General features: G+C 36.3%; 1 protein-coding gene and 1 long non-coding RNA gene across 8 annotated transcripts in view; one reads left to right on the top strand and one right to left on the bottom strand.

Moving 5' to 3' along the window:
• The window catches only part of FAM204A (family with sequence similarity 204 member A), a 34,913-nt gene extending 18,963 nt beyond the window's left edge, over positions 1-15,950 (bottom strand). The window contains exons 1-6 of one of the 6 annotated variants that reach the window (XM_045567751.1): positions 15,868-15,950; positions 15,320-15,521; positions 9,436-9,677; positions 8,784-8,871; positions 8,622-8,652; positions 8,298-8,397 (exon numbers count right to left, since the gene is read on the bottom strand). In XM_045567751.1, the coding sequence (XP_045423707.1) occupies positions 8,298-8,397; positions 8,622-8,652; positions 8,784-8,871; positions 9,436-9,669 (453 nt within the window). In that variant the 5' untranslated portion in view covers positions 9,670-9,677; positions 15,320-15,521; positions 15,868-15,950. Of the gene's footprint in view, positions 1-8,297; positions 8,398-8,621; positions 8,653-8,783; positions 8,872-9,435; positions 9,678-15,319; positions 15,543-15,867 lie in introns of all 6 variants that reach the window. The other 5 variants (XM_045567752.1, XM_045567750.1, XM_045567754.1 and 2 more) reach the window with 5 other exon arrangements.
• Positions 15,951-16,006: 56 nt separating this feature from the next.
• LOC123649610 overlaps positions 16,007-26,478 on the top strand; it is an 81,654-nt gene continuing 71,182 nt past the window's right edge. The window contains exons 1-2 of one of the 2 annotated variants that reach the window (XR_006739087.1): positions 16,007-16,032; positions 17,901-18,041. This is a non-coding gene — a long non-coding RNA (uncharacterized LOC123649610). Of the gene's footprint in view, positions 16,033-16,134; positions 16,150-17,900; positions 18,042-26,478 lie in introns of those variants that run through there. The other variant, XR_006739088.1, reaches the window with a different exon arrangement.

Below are 26,478 nucleotides of genomic sequence, written 5' to 3'. Positions count from 1 at the left end.
TATCTTTGCAGACCAGTACTTTGAGGAGGATTGCTGTAGGTCATGTTGTAGATATCATGAAAGCTCTACCCTCAAAGCTTCACAATCTAGAATTCTGCTCCCTAAATATAATTCTTCCACTTATCCTCCTACCCAATAAGCCTGCTTTGTTTTCATCTGGAACCTAATCCTTGGCACTCTCATATTTATTCTCACAGTTTCTCAGTCCCTTCCTGGACTCTTTCATCCTCCCTCTCTAGTTTGCAACCCATGATTAACCTTATCAAACTAGACTCTAAGCCAGTGGTTCTCAAAGTTTACCTTCTGGACCAGCAGTATCAACATTACCTGGGAACTTGTTAGAAATGCAAATTTCCTGCATCAGAAACGCTGGGCTGGGGCCCAGCAATCCACATGGTTCAGATGCAGGCTAAAATTTATGTCAACTTATTATCCTTTAGTAATTTAAAAAATTGTTAATTTTTTCCCATACTTTTTTATAACGTAGAAGGAAATCCAAGATTCCATAAATGATAAAAATTTTCAGATTTATCTAATATATACAGTAATTTGTGCATTTTAAGATGCTGCTAAATGCAGATTTAAACATAACATCTGAGGATCATGACTTTTCCTCCTTTCTTGGAGCTCTTGGTATAAAATTCATCTGCTGTTATGAAATAAGGTTTCTACACAGTTCATTTCACACTAAAGATAGTCTGTTATTGTTTGCATGAGGAAATAATATATGTCTCAATCTTTAATTTTAGGTGGTAGTGTTTACAGTTTACACCCCCCAGAAAATCTGAATTACATGCTAATATTTCCATGTGTATTTTGTTGCCTTGATGTACTATACTTGTTCCATGTATATTAAACATTTTGTACCATGAAAAAAAAAAAACAAACTATCCATTATCTCTTGTTGTTCCTTAATCTTAGAAGTCCTCAAGGTTCTGTGATTAGCTTTTTTTCCTTCTTACTTTTCACTCTCCCCAGTAATCTACTCAATCCTGGGGCTTCACTTCTCACGCACTGATTTATATTTCTAATTCAAAACATCTGACTTCTCCCCTGTACCAAAATCTACATCTCTACATACTAGTCATCTTCATATTGAAGGCCTTGCCAAGGTAGTCTTCCATTTTATTATATCTATAACAAACTCATCTCTTCCTGCCCTGCTTCTCCTCCTACTAGGTCACCCTTGACTGAATCCTCAATTATTTTTAATGCTTCTAAGCCCTGCTCCCATGTGAGCTCTATTCTGGCAGAGTTGCTCACTTTGTCCTCCTGTGCTTCTTCAGGTCCTGATCATCCCTTACTTGGAATATCAGAATAATTTCCAAACTGATCTTCTCTTTCTGTCCTCCACTCCGTGCTGTTGCCGTAACTCGTGTCCTTACAGCACTTACTGGTCTGACACACTGCAGTGAGTTGTGCCTCTGTCTCCCCCTTGGGTTCTATGCTCAACAAGAGCTCAACAAGGGCAGACTGTATGTCACTGGCTTTTCCCAGGATCTGACCAGTTCCTTCAGCCTGGAAGGCACTCAGTCTGTGCTTAGAGCCAATATTCACAGCGTAGTTATCCATGCTCGCTTTAGCACTGAAAGGACCCCATCCCAACTGCGAACATTTATTATATATCCACTGCTTTGAAAAGTTCCCAAGAGAATTCCACAATTGTAATATTGAAATAATAATGCCCCTATGATTGAAAAAAGGGTCACATGTATTGCACTTGATATAAATCTATCCCTCTACTAGAATATACATTTCTTGAGGGCATGGATAATATCTTCTCTGTTTTGGGTTCCCAGAGCTTAGTACACTACCTGTACCTAGAACTTTATATTTACTCTTAAATTTATATTGGAAATAAAGTTATTTTCTTTAAAAAATGTAATTTCAATCCTCTTTCCTTCCTGTGCAAAATATTAGGTAGTTCTTCAAATGCCACTGAGACATATGAAATACATTAAAATATCAAACTTCAATTTCCTTGTACCACAAATTCTAGGATAGCCTAATATCTCAACCCAGACCTTACCCAATCACATCCAAGTAATCCATCAACCCAAACCTGTTCATCTCAGCAACATGATCACTAACAGCATCCATTCTTAAGCCTGTCCTGGATGTACCACACAGCAGGTCTGTTCCCTTTCAATTACCTGATTATCTAGGTTTTCTGAGATTATGTAAGATCTGGGTATTGCATTCCTTTACACCAGGACCTAAAATGAGCACAGACCAGTGAGTAACAAGGCATCCACTCTATTTCTGCCACCAATGCCCATGAATAAACAGGTGGTCTGCTTATGGAGTCATTTTGTTGCATCAACTTGCTAATTTCCTCTTGGCACCATGGAGCCACAATTTAAAAGTTAACATCACAAAGGGGAAAAAGCAAGAACGCTCCCCTTTTCTAGAAAATCATATGAACTGCAGAGCTTATAGATATAATTTCCACTTGAAAATAAGTCAGTGAAAATTATAAATCTATCTTTTCACCATCAACCAACTGCCATTCCCCCAGCCATTCAGAGCAGCATCTAAGGGTGAGGACAAAATATATTGGCAGCACCAGACTAAAGACAATGTGGTCAAAGCTCTGGGTAAATGAAGTACTTGACTCATAAGCTTCAGTTTCCTTAGAGATAATGAGAAGATTGACTTGAATGATCAAAATTTCCTCCTAGAAATAAAAATCCTAAGTTTCTAATACATTTTCAACTTCATTTTTAGCGCTTTCAATAGTATTTTGTTTGTTTTTTTAAATTTCAACAAACTTTCACTAGGTACAACTGTTTTTCTTTTTCTCCATTCCTTTTTTTCTGGCAATTTATTTAAGTAAAGTATAATCATGCCTTTTAGCTCTAAAAAATTTCTGGTTCCACGTGTATATTCAAACTTTGTTTCTATAAGAACATATTAACATTCCAAGTACATTCAAAATGCTTATATTAGTAAAAAAAAAAATTCCTCTGTAAAACATTTCCATCTCCTTAAGATCATAAGTTCATAGCAGGTTACAAAGAGCACAGCTGGCAAGGTCAGACCTGGGTTCAAATACCAGCTCCTCTACTTATGAACTAAGCAACCCCAAATGAGTTTGGAAACCTCTGTGGGTTACAGTTACCTCACATGTAGTAAAAGGAGAATAAAACCACAACTTCTACAAAGTTAACATAAAGGTTAAAGAAAATATATGTAAAATACCTAGCCAAGTTTTTAGCATACAGTGATCATCCAATAAATAATAAGCTGCTTCTATTATTACTATCTAAATATCAGGATACCATTAATGCAAAGAGAAGGCTTATCTCTATTGGCTACAGACTTCATCATAGTTCTTTAAGAACTCAGATCCAAGCACAAAAACAAACAAGAATTCAACCCCAGAGTCAGTAAGTGGTCTCATGAAACAGAATTTGAGCATAAAGGCTTTTTTGCAAATTTTAAGTTGGACCCAAGAGTAGCCTTTATTTGCTTTGTCTATGACGACATCTTCCATACCACAGGCATGGCAGTAGACACAGCAGTGCTGCCAACAACTTGCAGTGTTCTCATGTGCCTCTAAGTTGCTTTTTGGCCAGAATCAAAATATAGCTTAAGATACATCTGAACACAGACAAAGCAACTTTGGGATGGCAATTTGGCCACAGGTGGAAAATTCATCTAAGGGCAATATCAAACAGGTTCCCACAAGGCAACAACTAACCTCTAATTAACAAAGTTTTACTGCAGATGTCAAAAGACATGACTATAAATATTTAAGAAATTTATGCGTACTAGGTTTAACATTATGGACTAACATCCATATGTGCATATGTAGAATATCTTTACGCAATTAAAGCTCTTAAAGTCAAACAGCACCACATTATATTTCTACAGAAATTTTGCTACTAAATATTTGGATACTATATTTAATTTTAAAGGTTAATATCTATGACTTATCTACTGAAGTTGGCTTCACTGGACCTAAACAACTAGAAGAAAAAAATGAGGTAATTTCTCCATAAAGGGTTGGGGGGAGAGCTACCTTTATCTGTAAGTCATGTGCTTATTTATGATTGTGTTACTTTTATATATAAATCATAGCCACTTAAATCATTTGAGTAAGTAAAAACTAAGTTCAACTGTTACTTCAGAAAAATCTAAATTTGGGACCAAAATGACTTGGGTTTAAAGTCTTCTTTCACTTCTTACCTGCTCTGTTTGTTTCCTTAGGCAAACTATGCTGAGCTTCAGTTTCTTCATCTGTATCACAAGACTACTATTAGCCCTACCTACCGACTCCACAGGGATTACATAGGGATCAAGAGAGAATGCGTTCTAACCAACACCAGGGGAACTTCATGATACCACTACAACACCCCCACACCTCTCCCTTCACACTCCTACACCTCTCTCCTCACCCACTCAAGGTAGCAAGCCTTTTAAGTGATCTATGTATTGGAGTACCATGTGAGTACCTGGTTGGAAAAAGCATTCTGCTAAACAAAAAAAAATAAGTTTGAAAGAGCTACACTATAGCAGTTTCCTCTCATAAACCACTTTAAAAAATCATCAAAGACATTGTACAATCATAAAGTACCTCTGGTTTTTCATGCCAAAAAGTATGCGTTAAGTATATGTAAAACTACTTCAATAATGACTGCTGACTAATCAAATTGATTCAACCAAAGAATATCTGAGACATTTATAGTGAAATTAATGAGTGAAATTTATTCTAAAGAAATTCCCACAGATTCAAAATAATTGTTATGATTACAGAATTATTAGTAAGTCCCAGAACTGCTGCCAGAAACACAATTATAGCTGTATTTAATACAAAGAACATTTTAAAACAGCTTTGGATATTAGGAAGATTACATTTAAAAACTACAAGCCTCTGCATTGTCTGGGAAGCAGGTGACAGCAGTGTTGTAAACAGACATTCTTGGTTGAACAACAGTTTCAGCTTGGCAGTGTTCCAAAACAAAAAAAGAACAGGAAAAAAAGAAAAAGACTGCATGATAGATATAAGATTAAGAAGTTTGTTTTGTTTTACCATTCTAGAGGGTTGAGTGAATACAAAATAAAAAGGCTCTCTGAGATACAGTAACAGATCAAACTCTGCTCCAGAGAAATAAAATAATGGATGGAAATCCCTGCTAGTTTTGCCCAAACTGCATCACGGATTTTCATGATCCTCTCTAGATTTCATGAGCAATAGTTACTATCTGCTGGACTTACATTTATTCTTGGCTTTTATCTTGGTGCCGCCAATGTGGACATTCTTTAAGTTTATTTACTCTGCTGTATTAACAGTAGAGACTTTAGCAGGACAGCAAAAGGGATACCATGTAAAACAGTGATCCCAAGGAAAGAACAAGTGGGGACCTGCTGGCATGCAATTATACTGAACTACCAAGAGAATATGAAAGAATTTGGTTTCACTAAATCCTTCCATTCCTTTTATGCTTGTGTTTAATTGAAGGATGTTAAGTGCTGGCAAAATCCTGGCCAGATGTAAGCCTGGCCAGGTCAGTATCCTTGTTTATAAGACTGCCACAACTTCCTTAGCCAGATGCCACTTATATGGAGAAATGTCTACTGTTAAGAAACCCAAACATAAAATAGATCAATGGGTGAGTACAAAAGGACTTACTGGCAGTCTCCCTTAAACAGAGATTTCATATTTAAAATGGTGTTTGACTTATAATTTTCTTCTACAACACATTTAATGCATAATGTGAAATAGCATAGTAGTTCCTAAAAGTGAGTTGTTTAAAAGATTTTGCACAAAGAATCCTAGTATCCTGTATTAAAGGAACTCCACACAAATTCCAAACTCTAGACAATGAATGAGTTAGCCATTTCTGCCCAGTATCAAGAAGGTATAATTTAATATGTAGGAAAATAAAATTTTAATATAGATAGTTTATTAAAAAAATTTCTCTGAATTTCTACTCTTTGGGATGGCTACAAAGTTAATTTCATAGCTTTAACTTTACTAAGAAACAATTAGACATTCTAAAGTCATTATAGTTAAGAGAAAACATAACAAATACTGCAAATACTTGAAAATCAAAGATGAACTGATTCACAAGCAAAACTTTAAAAATATTTCCCAGTAGAACCAATATTTAACCATTCATTCTCTCAAAAGAACAATCCAGTCAGTGGCTGAGACTATATATAGCAGGTCTGCCAGAGATGGCTCATGGGCCAAGGCTGTCAGCATGATCCTCCTCTCTGATGCTTTAGTACAGATTTGGTATAGTCAAGAGCATCCCCCTTCACAAGGCAACTCTTCTCAGTCCCCCAAAACCACAAGGGTCAACAGCATGCCAATTATTCTTTCAAACAGTTACCAACCCTTCTGCAGTGAGCCTAGGAAACTGAGTATGGTGTCATGAAACCTGGGTTTTAGTTTCAACTCTACCAGTGATCTTTCTTTGTAAGAAATGTAGCATTTCTGCACAACATTTGTAAAAAGGAAGTTGCTCAGCAGCAGTAATTAGCTGCGGCCAAAAGGGTTCCAACTCCCTAACATTCTAGGGACTATTTTTAGATAATAAGAATTCTTTGCAAAGTTGGAATCAAAAAACTCACATATAAAATTCTGTTGTGACAGTTCCTTAATGTGTGCACTCTCAATGACACAATACCAACCAATGATGGATTTACAATCAGAGGCTTTTCACAAGAAATACTGACTGAACAGAATAATGGCAAAGATCTCTGAGTACACATAGTAGTCTACAGCAATGATCCATGGAAGAAGCATCTGTCTATACACACAGAATACAATACACTTGGGCTTCACCTAGCCCCTGAACCTTTAGCTCTACCACTCCACACTTGATTTTCTGAGTTTACTGACATTGCCCTGTCAACACTCACCTATGTGAATACGTGAGTTACTCACTTTTTCAAGCCTTTACTAAGTATTAATATACCTAGAGACTGACTACTCCAAATGTGTATCTCAAGCTCAGACTCTCCTGAGGCACTACCTCATTATACTAACCATGTGCTCTGTTCCCGTAATACCCATGCCCAAAACTAAAGTTTGCATTGGCCTCAATCTAAATCTTTTCCCTTCCCAAACTTATCTTTGTAACTAGCATCACTATTCACACCATTGCTTAAGGCAAAACCTTGAATGGCTCTCTTCCCCTTCCTATCACCTTATTAGCAATCTAGAGGCAAATATCATCAATTCTACTTCTGCATTATACCTCAAATCCATCCACTTTTTTCCACCTTCAGCAGCCCCACTCTTGTTCAATCCACCATCTTCATGTACCTAGAAGTCTCCTGTTTTCTTCTCATCTACTTTTGCTGCCTCACAATCAACTCACCATGTAACAGCCAGAGCAATCTTTTTATTTTTTTATTTATTTTTATTTTTATTTATTTTTTGAGACAGAGTCTCGCTCTGTTGCCCAGGCTAGAGTGAGTGCCGTGGCGTCAGCCTAGCTCACAGCAACCTCAAACTCCTGGGCTCAAGCAATGCTCCTGCCTCAGCCTCCCGAGTAGCTGGGACTACAGGCATGTGCCACCATGCCTGGCTAATTTTTTCTATATATAATTTTAGTTAGCCATATAATTTCTTTCTATTTTTAGTAGAGACGGGGTCTCGCTCTTGCTGAGGCTGCTCTTGAACTCCTGACCTCGAGCGATCTGCCCGCCTCGGCCTCCCAGAGTGCTAGGATTACAGGCGTGAGCCACCGTGCCCGTCCCAGAGCAATCTTTTTAAACATAAAGTAGACCATGTCACTCCTTTGACTTAAAACCTTTTAATGACTCTTGACTGCATTGTGAATAAAAGCCATTTCCTTATTATGCCCCTATACAGTTTGGTCCCTCCCTGCCTGCGTCTTTAATCTTATCATGGGCTACCCTCCTCCTTGCTGACCCCATTCCAGCCAGGCTGGCCTTCTTACAGTTAGCCAAGTGTCCCAGGACCACTCTTTCTTCCCTAGGACCTTTCCCCATGCCTCAGCACTAGCATTCTTTATAGAGATGGTTTTTTCCCACCTTCAGGTCTCCGTGAAATGCCATTTTCTAAGAAAGGATGACCACCCAAGCTAAAGTGGGATACCCATCCTAATTTTTTCACAACAACCTGTTATTTTTCTTCTCAACATTTTTTAATGATTTGTAACTATATATTTACTTGTTTATCTAGCATCTTTTTGGTACACAGAGGGCATGTGAACTTTTTAACCAAATAAATTAATAAAGACAAGTACCTTAGGAAAGGCTCATCACAAACATATCCTACTAGCTAATAATGTAAGATGCAGTAAAAAAGATCTTACCTTCTCAACTTTTTTCTTTTTAACAGCAGGTTCAAATCTATCATTGACTCCAAAATACTGAGTAAGTTCCTTCCACTGGGTTTCATTTGAGGACTGTTCACTGCAAGAAGATAAACAATAAGTTTTGTTTTACATAAAATGTACTCATTTTTATTTGTACTGTTTTTAATTAGTTACAATTATATTACCTGTTTTTAATTCGTTACTACAATTATACTACAACTACTAGTTCTTACGTTTGATCACTATCAGAGATAAGTAGTTCAACTATTTGGATAAGTTTACATCTGTCTAGAATAAATAACTATTTTAAATTCTACCCACCTATGAGATTCTTCTTCATTCTTCAATTTATCTGAAAAGAATTCACAAAGTATCAATACCTGTGTATTTGGTTGTTATTTCAAAATTATGTTTTCAAAAAATTGCTAACTGAGCCACAATTTAGCATTAACACTACTGACAAACTGAATTAAAACAAAACACCTTTTCTGGAGCGTTTTCTTTTTTTCCTTCTGAATCTTGAGGTTGAGCTTTTCTGTTCAGAATGTTTTTTGTGCAATTCTTGAAATTTCTATGTAAAAGAAAAAAATATAAAAAGCAAATATACTTTGCAGAAAAACATGCAATTAAAAACATGTTAAGTAAAAAAAAATTATATCCTACCATGTATAAAGATATCAATCTAACAACAGTAGTCAATTCTTGAGATACTCTAGTCTCTGAGAGTCTCACAACCTGAGTTTTGATATTCATTTATTTCTAAATAAGTCATTTGATAATTTAAGAGTGAAACTCAATGATTCATATAGATAATAGTAGGTCCATAGATAAAAGACATAAAATAAAGACAGAAATTCCTCATGTATTCATGTTAGGCAAAATAGCTAATCCTACATAGTGGTTTTTTTTCTCCTTCCTTTTTTTTATGAAAACAAAACAAAAATAAAAGCAAGTATCTAAGTGGCCACTGCCTCAAAGAATAACAAAAGCATTCTGAGTCCATCTTCCCTGTTAGGTCCCAAGAACATACGCATCTTAACCAAGGCGCGCACGCGCACGCACACACACACACACACACACACACACACACACACACACACACACGGCTTTAAAAAGCACATCAGAGAAAACCTACATTCCACATATTTAAGGAAATTCCAGAAGGGCACTCTTCATATGCATTTACATTTGCCTTTGTTTCAGTTTTAGATCCATCTGTTGGGAAATCTGAGATTTCTGTTTTTCGAATGGTTCCATCTTCTGTATCTTCCTGTAAGTTAAGTCCTGAGTCCTCTAATGTGGCTTCATCTTCAGAATTCGACTCAACATCACTTTCATTTAGGCCAGAAGGTAGCAGCCCACTCCACATCTTTTCTTCTATGAGGAAAAAGGTGAATTTAGTCTTATAGAATAGCCACGGAAATTATTTTAACATATTGACTGCCACAATAGAAAAAAAAATTTTTTCCTTGGGGCCATGGTATTTTATTATGAAAATAGAATAAAAACTTTGGAAACAAAACAATCCTTTCTAATAAAAAATGTTATTTTTTGTTGTTTTCCATGCGTGAGTTATATGCAATTAAATTGTCAATATTAACCGTAACAATAAGAACATCAACAAGTAAGATTTTCAGGAACCACTGCAGTTATATATGTTTCATGAGGCCCTTGGCTCAAAACTAGCATGAGTTCAATACAACTTACTAGGTAGTTAATGTGTTAAAACCATTAGAAGACACCCCAGGAACCTAATGATTATAACAATGGTTGGGATTATAACAGTCCACCTAAACTTTTTTTTTTGAAATCTGAAATGGGATGGGATGAACCCTCTGTATTAAAATAACTAAAATCTTCACTGTGTAAAAACCAAAAACAGTTTAAAAGCAGTTTAAACAAGTTGGTTACAACATGTACCTACAAATAAGGAAAGTAGGACCTTAATTCTCTAATATATGGATAGCTTTATCTAAAAAAAATCAAATTCAGTAAAGCATTCATTGCCCAAGAATGTTAATAGCCCAATAATATACTTTGCAGGCAATTTAAAAATTTAAATACCATATTCAAGCTTTATCAATTAGAGAAAATAAAGATGGATATTTTACCCATATTTTAATGAATAAAACTTTCAGGGAGCTTAGTGTCTAAGGAGCAGGAAAATAATCATTTAAAAGAAAATTTTTAAGCTATGTAAAAAGTTTGGGGAAGGTATGGTAGTAAAAAGAATGACCTAGTTTGAAATTTAATATTATTTGCTAAAATAATGCTAAATGAAATATAATCCTAACAATTTAACAAAAACATACAGCTTTCCTGAGTAACAATACTATATTTGGGAAAATAATGTTAAAGTTCAGGATAACATTTATCATCAGCTATACAGGCCATTGGTAGAGAGAACCATTAACTGTTGTTAAGTTTAATAAAAGTGATTTTAAAAGTCAGGAGTTGTAATCATTTGTTAAAATTACACTTGAGTACATTTTCATTGGTCTCCATGGTACAATTTATTTTAGAATACATATTGAGCCAAAATCAGTTCCTTAAAGATATGTCTAAAATAGAGAAATTGGCTGTACCACTCACAACTTACTACCAATCTAATGGAATAAAATGGAAGGACAGAAATCTGTTTTGCCAGGTTTCCTGTCTCATATTGTGATTAACCTAGTATTGAGACACTGGCATCAAGGGATTTTGTACTACTCTGATTAATAGATTTCTGTTATCTTTTAAGGACCTCATCCTAAGTCCAAAGAATCAGACCTTACTTTTTGGTTTTGATCCTGCCTCATCAGTTGCTGGGTCTCTGCAATATCCTCACCAAATATTTTCTTGGCTCTTTATGAGGAAGTACTCCAGCATTTAACTGTTCCAACTGGAATCCTGACTCTGCCACCTACTAGCGTTGTTATGAGGAAATCACTTAACATCTCTGACCCTCAGTTTCTTTATCTGTAATGCATGGTTAATTATACTGCTTTAGGGTTATTCCGAGGATTAAATGAGATAAGCCCCTCAATACAGTGTTTAGGAGGTCCTAGGGGTTCAATAAATATTAAGTTCTTTTTGCTATTATTATTTCTGTGGCCATGTATTGCATTTTTGTCATTTCTATCATCAGAGGCAGGGTTCATAAAATAGTTTTGAAGTTTCTAATATTTGTGTTGTATTCATTTAGCAACTGATGCAAATCATTTACTTCCCTGATATCCAGTCTGCCATCAAGTGTCTATAAAAACTTAAGTATTTGGTTTTCTGAATGGAGCACTAAAAAGAGAGGCAAATTACCAGGAAGATGATGGGAGCTTAAACGTCAAGGCTCCTCATTTGCACAGGTCCTTCCAAAGCACTGTACCTAATTTCTATCCAGAATTTGCATTTCTTTTTTAAAAGAAGAGACACAAAATTATATAATCCCAGGCTCCACAAAACCTGGACTCATCCCTAAACCTTGCCTGTGGATTTTAAAAGCTGGAATAGAGGTACTCTTGAGATTCTCTGATAGCACAAAAGACATGAAAAATATGCCAATTTTAGAAAACATGTTATACTATTAATAAAAAGATTTCTACTGTTCTGAGGAGTAGGGGGAGGAGAGCAGTAATAAGCTCTAACATGACTTGACACTGGCATATAATATACCTTCAGATTCATTATCCATTTAAGGACTTAAGGACAATAACATTTTCCTAATTTAAATAGTGATGCTAACTGGGGTCTTCTTTTCCTGTCCACAGCAGCTTTTACATGTCCACTGTGTGCCAGACATTCTTCCAGATCCTGGGAACAGAAATATATAAAACAATCAAAAATACCTAGCCTCATGGAGTGACACACACACAGCAGGTTTCTGTCCATCAGCAGCCAAGTATCATCCAACTTGGACTTCAGATGTGACTGCTCATAAAAAGGCATGTGCTGCTCCAATGGGCAGTGGCACAGGTTTTCCTGTTGGACCACTGTTTTAGCATCTCTGCAGGGTGACAGTCTATTCTGGGCACCCAAACATGCTTCTCTCTGGGGAGCAGTCTCAGTTACCCTGGAGAGAGCACGTCTTTTTTTTTTTTTTTTTTTTTTTAATCAACCTTCAAGCAGTTGTGCATTTTCCATGGCTTTTTGGACTTTCTCAAGATTACCTATTTGTAGCTCTTGCTGATGTGGCATTAAGAACTGTCCTCAATGTGGCATTTGCCTGGTATGATAATTTAAGTGTACCCAAAGAAAAAAGAAAAGTTAAAATAACTTTTAAAAAGTGGAATCCACCTCCAAATCCATAAAATAAGGCAAAATTCAAATAAGGTATGTTTCTTAACTCAGTTCTTAAAAATCTTTAAAGTCATAAGCCATTTTCCTGTGACTGTTAAAAAAACAAACAAACAAAAAAAACGAATACAAGGGAGACTCAGGAGCCACTCACAGACACAGATAACTGCTGCCACTCACTGTGGAGCCTCAAAATGGAGTTGCCAGTGTAAGAAGCAGCTCAATCACAAATCAGCCAATATGGAGAGGCTACTTAGTGACTTTTGCTTTGGGCTCATGTTTGAAAACACTGTCTTCCTATTCATAGCATATATATGTCATTTGTACAGTTTCCAACTGGCACCATGTTAGGCCTCCTGGTATTCCTGTTTTGGCTGCTCTAGAGGATGATTCTGTATTTCTTTGAAATGTCTCCTACTCATGCCTTTTGGAGTGTATTTCTTTATTTTAAAGCACATAATCTCAAATTGTCCTTTAACTGTGAAAATTCACTCAGACATTCTCAAGAGATGTGGAATACCAGAGAAATAGAAACTTAATTTTTTTGGTGTAGATTACAGCCAGGTCTTTATAACAGTCAAGGTATTAAATCATAAGCTTTCATTTTTTTTAGCCTATAACACAAATAACTTTTAATTTAATTATTTTAGCCCCAAGGAAAATGTAAATGATTCAGAATCTCTTTTTTCTCTAAGGCTTTGAATATTACCTTCTTCTTCATTTTAGACACCTTCTACCTCCAGAGTCAAGATTTATTCCATCCCACAATTATTCTCAAAAACATTCTGGGTGTACTGCACAGAATGCATCTCTAGTCCAGGCCTGACACAATTTACTGTGAACTGAAAATATTTATGTACGGTCCTAATCTAAATAGCTAAGTTTTCTTTTGCCCTTGAAAATCAACCATAGTCATTATTATTTAGTATATTTGGTCAAATAACAATGCATCAAGAACAAGGTACAGTTCAGCAGTTCTAATCTAAGGTTTTCACAAACTTTATGAGGATGGTAACGGGGGTCTCTAAGCTAATTTCAATATTCAAAAAGCCCAACATATTTTATTATTCCTCCCAGTGAGACAGTATCATCCATGGTTAGGTGAGGAGATAAAAATTCAGTGCAGCATTATTCTTAACCACATGCTCATCAAAGACTCTGATTAGTAGCTATAGGCCTGATTTTTATAAGAAAAGCAATTAATGAATATAGTAGACACAATCTTTCAAAACACAGCATCTATGGCGATATCAAATTATAATAAAAATGATTCTACATTGTGCAAGGATTGGGAACCATTGGTTACAGAGGGGAAACACTGTCTTGAAAGAAGACAGTTTCTAGTCCTGAGCAACGTGATTAGTGGCAAGCCACTGTTTGTCTGGGTCTCCATTCTTAAGCTATAAAATGAAGGTTTGCTCAGATGATCTCTGAGATGTCTTGCAGCTCTAAAATGTCTCTTTATGATTTTAATAAGTACCCCAAATGCCCAGACCCAGCTCACTCACTCTTTTCTGTAACACTCCATTCTCTCCTAGTGAGATCCAATCCTTATTAAACCCCAATACCCCAATAGATAAGGTTTTTTCCTTCTACCTAGCAACCTAGCCAAGATTACTACTAGTTTTCAGAAAGGCTGTGTACCTTAGGACACTGAGAAGGGGAAGGAAACTCTAGTTACAACAGAAGACAGAAAAAACAGAACCAGAAAGGGGAAACAAAGCAAGTTACTGCTACACATGGCATACAAACAATGTGGCAAGCCTTGGTCTACCATTAATCTCCACAACAATCCTTCCACTAGGAATCACCATCTATACCCCTTTTACAGATGAGGCAACTTAATTGTCTAATGCATTGTGATCTATTCATTTTACAAAAATAGGGATGTAAGCCTTTACATTATGAATTTTTAGAGGGCAAAGTTACAAGTGGTAACATATTCTTGGAGACAAGGATTTAAGAGTGGGTCTGAAGAATGACTCTAGCCTCTAATTACAGACTTGTATTTGGTTAAGAATTTTTTTTTCTGTACTTGTTAAGTACAAAAAGCTATGTAAGATGCTATACTAAATTGTATACATCAAAGTCACAATCAGAGGTTTGAGTAACAGTGTCATATTTTCTGGAAGACGAGGCAGCTGCTTATAACCAAAACTCAAAAGATATAATCTAAGCGGCTCCATGGCTAAACATTTCCTGTCTCTAATATTCCAGAACTTAAATTCCATTTTCATAAAATGAAGCTGTCTTATTTCTCATATTTCTTATTCAATTATAAAAAATCCCAGAAATCTGAACCCCGTCTGATCTAAAACTAATCTTACTTGTAAAACAAGCATAAGCCACCACTCAACAATCTGAAGATCTTGTTAAATAATCTACACAATAATCAGTTCCTTTGACTTGGAATTGGTTACTTAACTAAAATATTTTTAAGCATGTAACATCAACATTAACAAAAATGTCCTATTCACTTTTATAAAATAAATGTGTTGCCTTTTCTCAAAAAGGTATACAAAGTACAAGTGATCGCAGGCCTGAATTCGAATTTAAACTGACAATCTGCTTATCCAGATAAACTATTTATTTAGTAGGATTTTGCATGTATGCATATGTTTGAATTAAAGTGTTTGTTTAGTCGAGGCCTGGAAAACACTTCCCCAGACCTACATGGAAAGATTTACAATTATACAGTAACATTTCAAGGTTCATTTTTAAGTTGATTCTGCTGTGAGAATACTTACAACGTTCAAGATTGCAAAAGGGTGGCTCTATAAAGGTACACCTTTTCCTGCTTGGCTGCGCCACCCGGAACTCCGCAGACTCTCTGGCGGCAGCGCCACACTCCAATCCCCAAACGGGGAGAATCCCCTCCCGGACACAGAACTAAGCGCCACGGATTCCAGCGTAGGATGTCTGGCCTGCTGACATTCCCGTTAACTGGAGCTGTCTTCCGGGATACAGCAACTGTAAACATAATGCTGTTTTCCCGATTCAAACCTCCCTCACCGCACCCCCCCTCCACTTTGGCTGGGGTGGGACTGAGAAACCTTCTCCCACTAACAGAGCGGGGAAGGCGCTGCGACGCCCCTTCTGAAGAAAGAGCGGGCGGCCCCGCCGCCCTCCCCCGGGCCCGGGCCAGGGGCTTTTCTAACCCGCTCCCGGCAGCTCAGCTGAGGAGCTGAGAGGCCGCCCACGCTGGTCCCCCCAGCTGCCCGCACGGGGCCCTCCCGGACTCTCCACGCCAGCGCCCGGGCCGGCCGGTAACCAGCCTGCAGTAAGCCGCACTCACCCGTCAGAAAGCGGCGTCCCGGCAGCCATCTTACGACCCCGTCAACATCGCGCCTTCTCATTGGCTTCGGCGTCTCAGCCAATGGGCTGGGGCCGTTCTGGCCCTGCAGTCGCCATGGCAATTGGCCTCGCTTGGCTTCCTTTTTCTGGCGACCTAAAGGAGGCGGTTAGTTTCTTTCTTCTTGTTCTCCCCCACCCCCTTTTCTCTTACCGCTTTTCCCTTCTGAACGTTTTTTAAGGCTTTGTTCCTTCTCCATTCCCTGCTGTACAGCAGCGCATCTGGGTGAGGAAAATGCTGACGTAGACATTGAACTGAGTTCAGGCCACCAGGAGGGAGAATGGTTGCCAAGGCTCTCTAGGTCCTTCGGCAAACGTCTTCATTTATTCATCCTTTCCCCCTCCCTTCTTTCCTTTCCTTTCCTTTCCTTTCCTTTCCTTTCCTTTCCTTTCCTTTCCTTTCCTTTTTCCTTCTTTCTTTTCTTTTCTCCCCCCCCCAAACATGCTTATTGAGCGCCCACTGTGTACCAGGCACCGTAGCAGCCTCTGGTTACCAGCTAGCGGTTCCAACTCCTGCTCTCCCGGTGCTTACCATCTGGTGATGGAGTCCGGAATGCGTCACTGACCAGCTGTGTGGCCTTGGCCAAAAATTGACCCAACTCCTTTTCTGTGGAAGGCACTGGGTTATGCCCTGCCTAGGATGTTGGGGAGCATGGGGAAAAAAGCAAACAAGAAAAAAGCACTGTGAGGGAAATAAAGTAGTGAAATGTGATAGGGATGAGAGGAGGGCTATTTTAGAAATGCTTGCATTTTCGCAAATAGTGCTATGTAATAAGAATAAGGTTAAGAGTACCTGTCAATTTTCTAGTGTTGTGATGATTATATAATACAGTAGTCCCCCGCAATCAAGGTTTTGCTTCACCGGTTTCAGTTACCTGTGGTCAAACAGGGGTTCACTGAAAATATTAAATGGAAAATTCTAGAAATAAACAATCCATAAGTTTCCATTTGCACACCTGAGTAGCTTGATGAAATCTTGAGCAGTGTGTATTATCCCTTTATCCAATGTGTCCATGCTATATATGCTACCATCCCGTTAGTCACTTAGCAGTCATCTCAGTTGTCAGACTGAAAAAACAAATAGGATTTGGTGCTACTCCAGGTTTCAAGCATCTATTGAGGATCTTGGAATGTATTCCTGGTGGATAGGGGAGATTACCATACACATAAACCCTTTTAACACATTACCTGGCTCACAGTAATTTTCAGTTTTAGATATTTGTTGTTGACATGATCAGTAATGTCTTTCTTTGAAGCAAGCTAATAGTGTATAAATGTTTTGTGTTGCACTCAGTAATATATCTTTGTTTAGCATAGACAGATGTTTACGCCTTTTGCTTAACTATACACTATCCCACCTGACCTCCAACATCTTCCAGGAGATGTGCCATGTTTAGAGTGGTTTTCTGTAACTCCAGAATCAAAGCAAAACCTGAATCAACAAACTTGGGTCGCTGAGGCCCCTTCTCATGCTCACATTCTCTGATTCTAGAATAGAAGCAAGGCTGAGTGATTTAAGGATTTGTATGAAACTCTCCTGGCCAAATCTGTTCAGCTTCTTAGTAGGGTTTTCCTTAAATCCAAATCTTTAAAAAGTTAAGCAGTTAAAGAAAGGATGTGTATGGAAGTGCTATTCTAAATGTTTGCATTAGGCCTCTTGATTGCTTATTAGTCTGCTCAGGCTGCCATAGCAAAATACTACAAACTGGGTAGCTTAGACAACAGAAATTTCTTGCAGTTCTGGATGCTGGAAAGTCAAAGATCAAGGTACCAAAAAATTTGGTTTCATTTTGAGGCCTCTCCTCTTGCCTTGTAGACAGCAGTCCCCCTCTCCTTTTGTGCTCCCTTGACCGTTTCTTTGTGTACACAGGTTTGGGGAGCTCTCTGGTGTCTCTTCTGTGTTCTTATAAGGACACTAATTCTACTGGATCATGGCTCTACCCTTCTGAACTTATTTAACCTTAATTTCCTTCTTAGGGGCCCCATTTCCAAATACAGCAATAAGGCTTCAACATGAATTTGGGGGAAACACCAACATTCAGTCTATAATAATTGCTGATGATGGAAATGTGACCAGAATGGGAAATGAGAGTGGAAGGGGAAGAACTGAGGCATGAGGTAAGAAGGAAGTGATGTTGGCATGTTTAAGAACTATCTGGATTGTGTCTACATGTATTCCTTCAAAGAATGCTTATTATTTAGTGCATATAAATATGCAAGGAGTACAGGTAGAATATAATTATAACTACTCTGAAGACTTACAAATACCAGATTTCATATCAAAGACTTTTGGAAAGTCTTAATTCAAAAGTATCTAGCATTTTAAAATTAAGTTTCTCAATGTTAATTTGAGAATTCTCAAATATCAGATTGTTTATGATACTATTGGATTCCTATGACAAATATAAATAATAGCTCATAATTTTCTTCTGGTTCTGGTTGTAAGACTGTCAGTTTCTGAGTATTATTGTTTGGACAGTTTTTTAGGGGAAATGTCAGTCCTTTGATTTATTTTAATCAATAAATTTACCTTCCCTTCAGCAAATTCCTGTCCTGGAAACCTGCCAAACCATGCATTTTGTGAATGAAATACTTGTATTAGTGAGATTTCTATGAAACATAGAGTTGTTGAATACCTTTTACTAAATCACAGTGAAATACTTGAGGCAGCTAGTGAATTGTGCTTGAATTGTGTTGCATCTGGCACTAATTTCAAGCATGTAAGTTTCATTTAAATTCTCAACCATATCTTTAAAAATACAAAGCAGTTTTTCTTTGCCAAGAAATATTACAGTTTATGAACAGTTTTTCCTTATATTTAATAATTTTTTAGTGTAGAGATTATCAGTCACACCCATGATATAAAAGACTAATTGTGAAGTTCTTTATGGTGGCTGCTAAATCTCTGATTGATGAATTTCTCCAAATATAATGAAATGCCTTAAATATTTCTCAGTTGGCAAAAGTGAATACAACTTTGTTAACATATAATAAATGTGCTTCTTGCTGAAACTGAGAATGAAAATAATTAATTTCCTTCTGTATAAAATGCCTCTTTTTGACATTGAAGAAAAAAAGTGGTCTAGTGACTTAAGCAAAAGAATTGAAACCAGAGAGTTCTGAATTTCAGGATTGTGTTGATATCCTTCATGACTAAGGAATGACAATTTCTATATCTAGATTTACTTTTTAAGTTTGAAAACTGAAGCATCTATAAACAATGTTATTATTCCAAGAATATGTTGAACAACTAACACTATAACATCAATGAGAGTTGACATTTAAGGAAACAAAATTTCTATTGTATAGGAGGTTGCCAAAGAAAACCACTTTTTCTTTATTGGTTGTATCTAGGACTTTTAAATCCTTCAGGTCCAACAGGTTGTACACAGGGAGAGAGGCACAACAGGAGAAGGAAGCTTATTGAGCATTTCTGTATGCTAGGTATTTTATATCTAATATCTTATGTAGTTTTGTGATATAGCTATTATTGTATCTATTTTATAGATAAGGAAATTTAAGACTTCAAGAATTTAAGAAACTTGCTTAATGCTACGCAGCTAGTAACGTGCAGAACCAGGGTGAGGAAGTTTCACTGGACTCTAAAGCTCACACTTTCCCCACTGTTGCATACTGCCTCAAGAGGAGGTTCCTGATGAATCCCAGCACAATGTCATCAATAAAGTATAGACGTCATTACTACACAGTGAAATCTTGCATCCACTGGGAGCTCATGAAGAGAGAGGCTTTGGGAGCAAAATGTCTCCTCTCTTTCCTTCCCTCTCAGTACCTAGTGAGTGATCAGATCCTGTCAAGGCATCCTCTTCAATCATTCTTGGTTTGCTGCATTGAAGTTGATGTTAGTCTCCCTTTTCCAAATACCCTCATTTCTCAAAATACCTCACTGCCTGATTAATCTCTCTAAATGAAGGAACACATGTAAAACTTTCACATAGAGCCTGGCTTGTAGTCAATGGCCAGTAAATATTAGCTTCTTTCCCTTACATGTAAAAACTATGAAGCCCATAAATGTTGATATAGTATCGTATTAATTTATCAATACCTTTGTGATCCTTACTTTGTGCCCAATGCTCAGCACTGTGCTAAGGTTGAGAATTCATAAGAAGTACTGTATAGGAACTGGCCTGTCAAGAAGTTTGTAGTCTGAGACATGTAATATGGTTATAAATGATGTATTTTATACAGTAAGTACTAAAATCGTGAGGTTCATGATGTAAGTACAAACTATGGAAGTCCTAAGAATGGAAATATAAGCTAGATGGAATTTAGCATATACTATTTCCTTTATCTGAAATACCTTTCTCTTTTAAAGGTATACCTTTCTCTGTTAAACTTCTTTTCATCCTTCAAAACCTAGATCAAATATTACATCCTGAGTTAAACCTTTCCTGACTCATGCAGTTCACACCTTTTTTCTCTGTGTCTTCATGATAGTTGGTACTTAGCATAGCTAGGGTTTTATCAGATTGAAATACAATTAGTTGTCATGGGTCATCTCCTCTGATAGGTTGCGAGCTCCTGCATGACAGTGCTTGTCGGGCGGTAGGTATTCAGTAAATGTTTGTGGAGAGGATGGATGGATGGCAGAAGTGGAGATGTCAGTGCATGGTATGAAAAGGAATATGGGGAAGGTGGCTTAGGAACATCATATGAACAAATGCAGAGTGACAAGAATGCCATCATTTAGGGAAGACATAAGAAACCAGCTTGGGCCAGACTATGGAGCCTCCCCTAAGGCAAACAGATAAGTTCTAACTTGATACAGTAGAGAGAATGGTAGGATCCCAGTCCAGAGAGTGACAAGTCGAAGTAGATGCTCCAGTGAGACTGATGCTATAGTCTGGTGATTATGAAAGGTGGATTTGGAGGTAGCTGAACCAACATGAAAGGCACCTAGCTAGAAGGCCTTATAGAAAAAATAATCAGCATCTGGCCAAAGCAATGGGAGTATAAGAGGCAATTCTGAGCATCAAGTCTAATATTTTCCCCATTCATTTATTCATTCCCTCCCATTCTTGCTTTCATGACTTTACTCTTATTATTGCTCCCTACATTCTGTGTTCAGTTTTATGAATTCAACCAAGCCCTTGGGGATACCTTTTTTACTAAAATTTTCAGAACACATCTTTAATTAAATCTGACTTTCAAACACCCCCTACAAACAACCTCCTTTCCACCCTCAGCACCACATTTTCAGTTTATTCTAAACAACAACGAAGCTGTTCTAGGTGATTGGTGATCGTGTAGGTGGCCTCCTGGTACTCCTCTTGGGGGATGACCCAGCACATTTTCCTTTTGGTGTTGAGAGAGCCTAAAAAGTTCTCTCTGCCTCTCCTTTGATTTTTGAAGGTCAAAGGGGCATGAAAATTCCACATCAGCTAATCTCTTCCACACAAATACAGGGACAACAATAACAGGTACATCATCTAGAAACCTCTTCACCAGTTTTAGTCCAGTAACTTCAGTGTCTTCTTCCCCATCCTCTTTTTTGTAACCCACAATACACCACTACCCACCACAGTAATCATAACTTCTGAGCACAAGGCGACAATGTGCTTGTGAAGAAAAAGAAAGTTGTAAGTTTAAAGTGAAAAACCTAATTAAAACATCTCACCTTGAATGTGCCCAGAATAACCCTTCGGAATCTTTTCCAAAGTTTCTACCATTCAAAGTAAGGGGAAGTCATTTCTTATTCAGTGTTATTATTTAAATATTTTGTTTGGTTTGTATTGCAATGTGGCATTATCTTCTATGGCCTAGGAATCTAATCACCACTCAGAACATTGCCTCTAATGAAATAACTATTCTGATTTTCCTATCACTATTTAGAAATAAATACTTGAAACCATGTATTTGTAAATTGATAACATCCTTAATGATCTGCCTCACATAATCTTCACCTTACTATATTCTGTCTTTGAAATTTATTCAAATTGCTTTCTACAAACTTTGGGTAAGTTTACACCCATTTAATTTCAGTTAAGAAAAGCATGCTGCACTCTGTGGTCTTGAATTATAGACACGTTTTCAGCCTACCAACCACATCAGCTGCTGAGCCACATAGACCTTAACTTCTTGCCCTCTCAGCTCTCAGCTTTTCCCCACCCCTAGAGCAAGGTCTTCCTTCTTCCCAAGCTACTTTCAGATCCTTTCTAGAAATGCATTCTAATTCATACATTTGCTTTTTATCTATACCTCCTTGTTTTATTTTTAATGGTCATTCTAGGGATTACAGTATCCATTCTTAACTTTTCACAGGCCATTTAAAGTTAATATTTTAACAGTTCATTTAATATATAGAAACCTTGGAACTTTACAGGTTCATTTAATGCTCTTGACCCATTCTTGTTGTTGTCATATATACTGTATCTACATAAATTGTAAATCTCACACTTAAGTGAATCATTTTTGCTTTAAACTGTATAACTATATATGTATTTTAAAAGAATAAAGGGAAAAAAGACTATTTCTTCCATATATTTACTATTTCCGATACTCTTCATCCCATCCTATAAATCTGAGCTTACATCTGTTTTCATTTACCTTCATTCTAAAGAATTTCCTTTAGCATGTCTTGTAGTATAAGTTTGCTGGCGACAGATTTTCTTAATTTTCTTTTATCTTTACCTTCATTCTTTTTTGTTTCAAGTGAAGTTTATTGAGGTATAATTTATATACAGTATAATTTACATACAATATAAATTCACCCCTTATAATGTGTACACCATGAGATTTGACAAATGCATATAGTCATGTAAACATGACCACAATCAATATACAGAATATTGCCATCAACTCAAGTTCCCTCATGCCACTTCGTAGTCAACCGCTTCTCCCACCTCCAGCTCCTGTAAACCACTGAAAGGTTCTCTATGCTCATGGTTTTGCCATTTCCGTAATGGAGTCATATAAATGAAATAAAATAGTATGTAGTCTTTTGAATCAGGCCTAGTTCACATAGTTGAACACATTGACTGCCATGTGAGCTGCATATAACTCAGGCTAGTTTTGAGCCCAGAGCCACATGAAGCAAAACCCTGCAATTGGTTCATGAAAATCTTACTTGTTGATGTTCTTATTGTTACAATTAATATTGACAATTTAATTGTATGAACATGGATTGTGCTGCATATAACTCACACACAGAAAACATAAAAAATAACAAATTAGAAAGGATTGTTTTGTTTTAATAAAACACCATGGCCCCAGGGTAAAAGTTTTTTTTTCCAGTGTGGCAGTCAATGTGTTAAAGCATGTGAGGATCATGCATGTTATTGCATGTGTCAGCAGTTTGTTCCTTTTTATTACTAAGTAATATATTCCATTGTTTAGCTCTAATATAATTTATTCATCACTTGAAGGATATTTGGATTGTTTTCAGTTTCATAATTTGAGGAGTTATAAGTTATGACTAAAGATGCTAAAAACACCCACATATAGGTTTTGTGGAGGCAAAAAAAAAGCTTTTCATTTCTCTTGGGTATTATCTAGGCATGGGATTGCTGAGTTGCCTGATAAGTTTATGTTTAACCATGCAAGAAACTGCAAGCTGTTTTCGAAAGGGGTTGTACCATTGTGTATTCCCATCAGCAATGTATGAGAATTCCTGTTGCTCCACATTCTTTGGTATGGACGTTAAAAAAAATTTAGCTGTTCAAATAAGTGTGTAGTGTTATCTCGTTGTGGTATCAATTTTAATTTCTCTAATGAATTATGATGTCTCTGGCTTGTCTTTTGACTTTCTTAACAATGTGCTTCTAAGAGCAGAAGTTTTCAGTTTTAATGCAGTTCAATTAATCAATTTTTTTATGGTTTGTGCTTTTTATTACGTCTAAGAAATCCTTGCTTTATTCAAGGTCACAAATATTATTCTCTCTGTTTTATTCTAGAAAGGTTTGTGATCCATTTTGCATCAGTTATATATATGGTACAAAGCATAAGTTAAGGTTTATTTTTTGGCTCCTAGATATCCAATTGTTCCAGCATGATTTGTTGAAACTCCTCATCCATTGAATTGCCTTTGCACCTTTGTTAAAAATCAAATTAACCATGTATGTGTAGATCTTTGTGCTGGACCCTCAATTCTGTTCCTCTTGTCCATGTGTGTATCATTTCTCTAATACCACACTGTTTTAATTACAGTGGCTTTATGATGAGTTTTGGAATCAAGTAGTGTGAGTCTTCCAACTACATTCTTTTTTTTCAAAATTGTTTTGACTATTCTAGTTTGTTTTCTTATGGATACAAATTTTAAAATTAGTTTGTTAATTTCTACAAAAAATACTGCTGAGATTTTTATTGGGAATGCATTAAATCTATAAATCAATTTGGAGAGAATTGCTATCTTAACATTATTAAGTCTTCTAACTCATGGGTAGTTTACCTCTTTATTTATTTAGGTTTTTCTAAATTTCTTTCATGAATAATTTGTGGTTTCTGGCATGTAGATCACACACTTTTTTTTAGATTTATACCTAACTATTTAATAGTTTTATGCCATATTGTAAATTGTTATTGCAAACCATATTGGAACTATATTTAATTTCAATTTCCAACTGTTCATTGGTATTATATAAAAATAATTTAAAATTTTTGATCACACATGTTGTTGTTGTTGAGTAGATTGTTCTATGAACATCAATTAGGTCAAGTTGGTTGCTAGCATTGTTAAGGTTTTCTATTTCCTTACTGATTTTCTGTCAACTTGTTCAACTGATTACTAAGAGGAATGTTGAATTTTCCAACCATTATTATGGATATGTCTATCTCTCATTTAAATGTTTTGCTTCTGGTATTTGAAGCTATGTTTTTAGGTGTATATATATTTAGGGGTTTTATGACTTCTTTGTGAATTATCCTTTTTGTCATTATGTAATAGCCATCTTTCTCCTTGGTAATAGTCCTTGTTCTGAAGTCTATTTTGTTTGATATCAATATAGACACTCTAGCTTTTTTTAAATTAGTTTTTGTGTGACATATCTTCTTTCATTATTTTATTCTTAACATATCTATGCATTTACATTTAAAGTATGTTCTTATAGACAATTCATACTTGGGTCTTGCATTTTTATCCTATCAATCTCTTTTAATTATAGATGGAGCGGTTATATTTAATGTAATTATAGATAACAGTGAGGTTTAAATGTACCATCTTTCTAGATATTTTCTATTTGTGCCATTTCATCTTTGTTCCTTTTTTCTGTGTTTTTCTCAGGAGACAGTGCTCTTATCTCATTGCTTCCTGAAGGAAACTGTCATTCCTTGGATTTCCAGTTACTTGTTTGCCCTGTGAACTTAGACTCCTGTGGATTCAAGGCAATTTATAATTTTGTTATTTACATAGCACTTTTTTATTTTTAGGATAAGATCAATGCTCTTTGCAGCTTTCTACATCCTAGGTAGAAGTGAAACTCTCCTTCATTCTTGAAGGATATTTTTCTAGATATAGAATTCTAGGTTGATGATTTTATTATTTTAAAGCTGTTGTTCCACTTTTAGCCTCCATTGTTCCTGATGTGATGTTAAAAGTCCTTCAAATCATTGCTCCCAAGTAGAAAATAGGTCATTTTTCTCTGGCTGCTTGCAAGATTGTCTCCTTATCTTTGGTTTTTAACAGTTTGACTATGTTTCTAGATGTGCTTTTTATGTTTTATACATTTTGCTTGAAGTTCTCTGAGCTTCTCAAACTATAAAATTTATATCTTTAGCCAAATATGGGGAATTTTTGATCATTCTTCAAATACTTTCTCTAATTCATTCTCTCATTACTTTACTCCAATATTAGATATTTTGATATTTGTTTACAGGATTCTGAGGCTCTGAGCATTTTTTAAAATATTTTTTCCTCTGTTCTTCAGAGTATATCATTTCTACTGATCTGTCTTCAAGTTCTCTTGATTTTTCTATCATATCCATTCTGCGTTTAAACCATCCAGTGAATTTTTACTTTATATATTTTTTCTGATCTGGAATTTCTATTTAGTTCTTTTTTATAATTTATATTTCTCAACTGAGGTTTCATATCTTTTCATTATTGTAATATATTTTCCTTTAAGCCCTTAAGCGTAATTACTAATACTTTAAAATTCCAATCTTTTGATTCCAACCTTGTCATCTCAGAGTTAGTCTCCACTGACTTTCTTTTTTCTTGTAACTGGTTCATGTTTTCCTGTATCTTTATATAACAAGTAACTTTGGATTTTATCCTGGAAATTATGAAGGATATGTTGTACACAGTCTGGAGTCTATCATGCTTCTCCAAAGAATATTAGTTTTTTTTAAAAAAAGCAGACAGTTAACTTGGTTAAGCCCAAAGTGCAAGCTTTGTCTCCCTGGCAATAGATGCAACACAAATTTAAGTTCAGTTATTTTAGCCTTAGCTGGACTCCTTGAAGTCTGTGCTTCACTTGCATAGTTCAAGGGTCATCCAGGAGTAGGGCATAGTTTATATGTAGAATTTAGGATCACCCTCTATCTCTCTTCTTTCCAATATTCCACTTCGCTATCTAGCAGCTATTATTGACCCAAACTCTTT

Source organism: Lemur catta, chromosome 14, assembly GCF_020740605.2.
Source record: "Lemur catta isolate mLemCat1 chromosome 14, mLemCat1.pri, whole genome shotgun sequence".
Lineage (NCBI taxonomy): Eukaryota > Metazoa > Chordata > Mammalia > Primates > Lemuridae > Lemur > Lemur catta.
The sequence above is the reverse complement of the archived record's forward strand: the minus strand, read 5'-3'. Positions and strand labels throughout refer to the sequence as shown.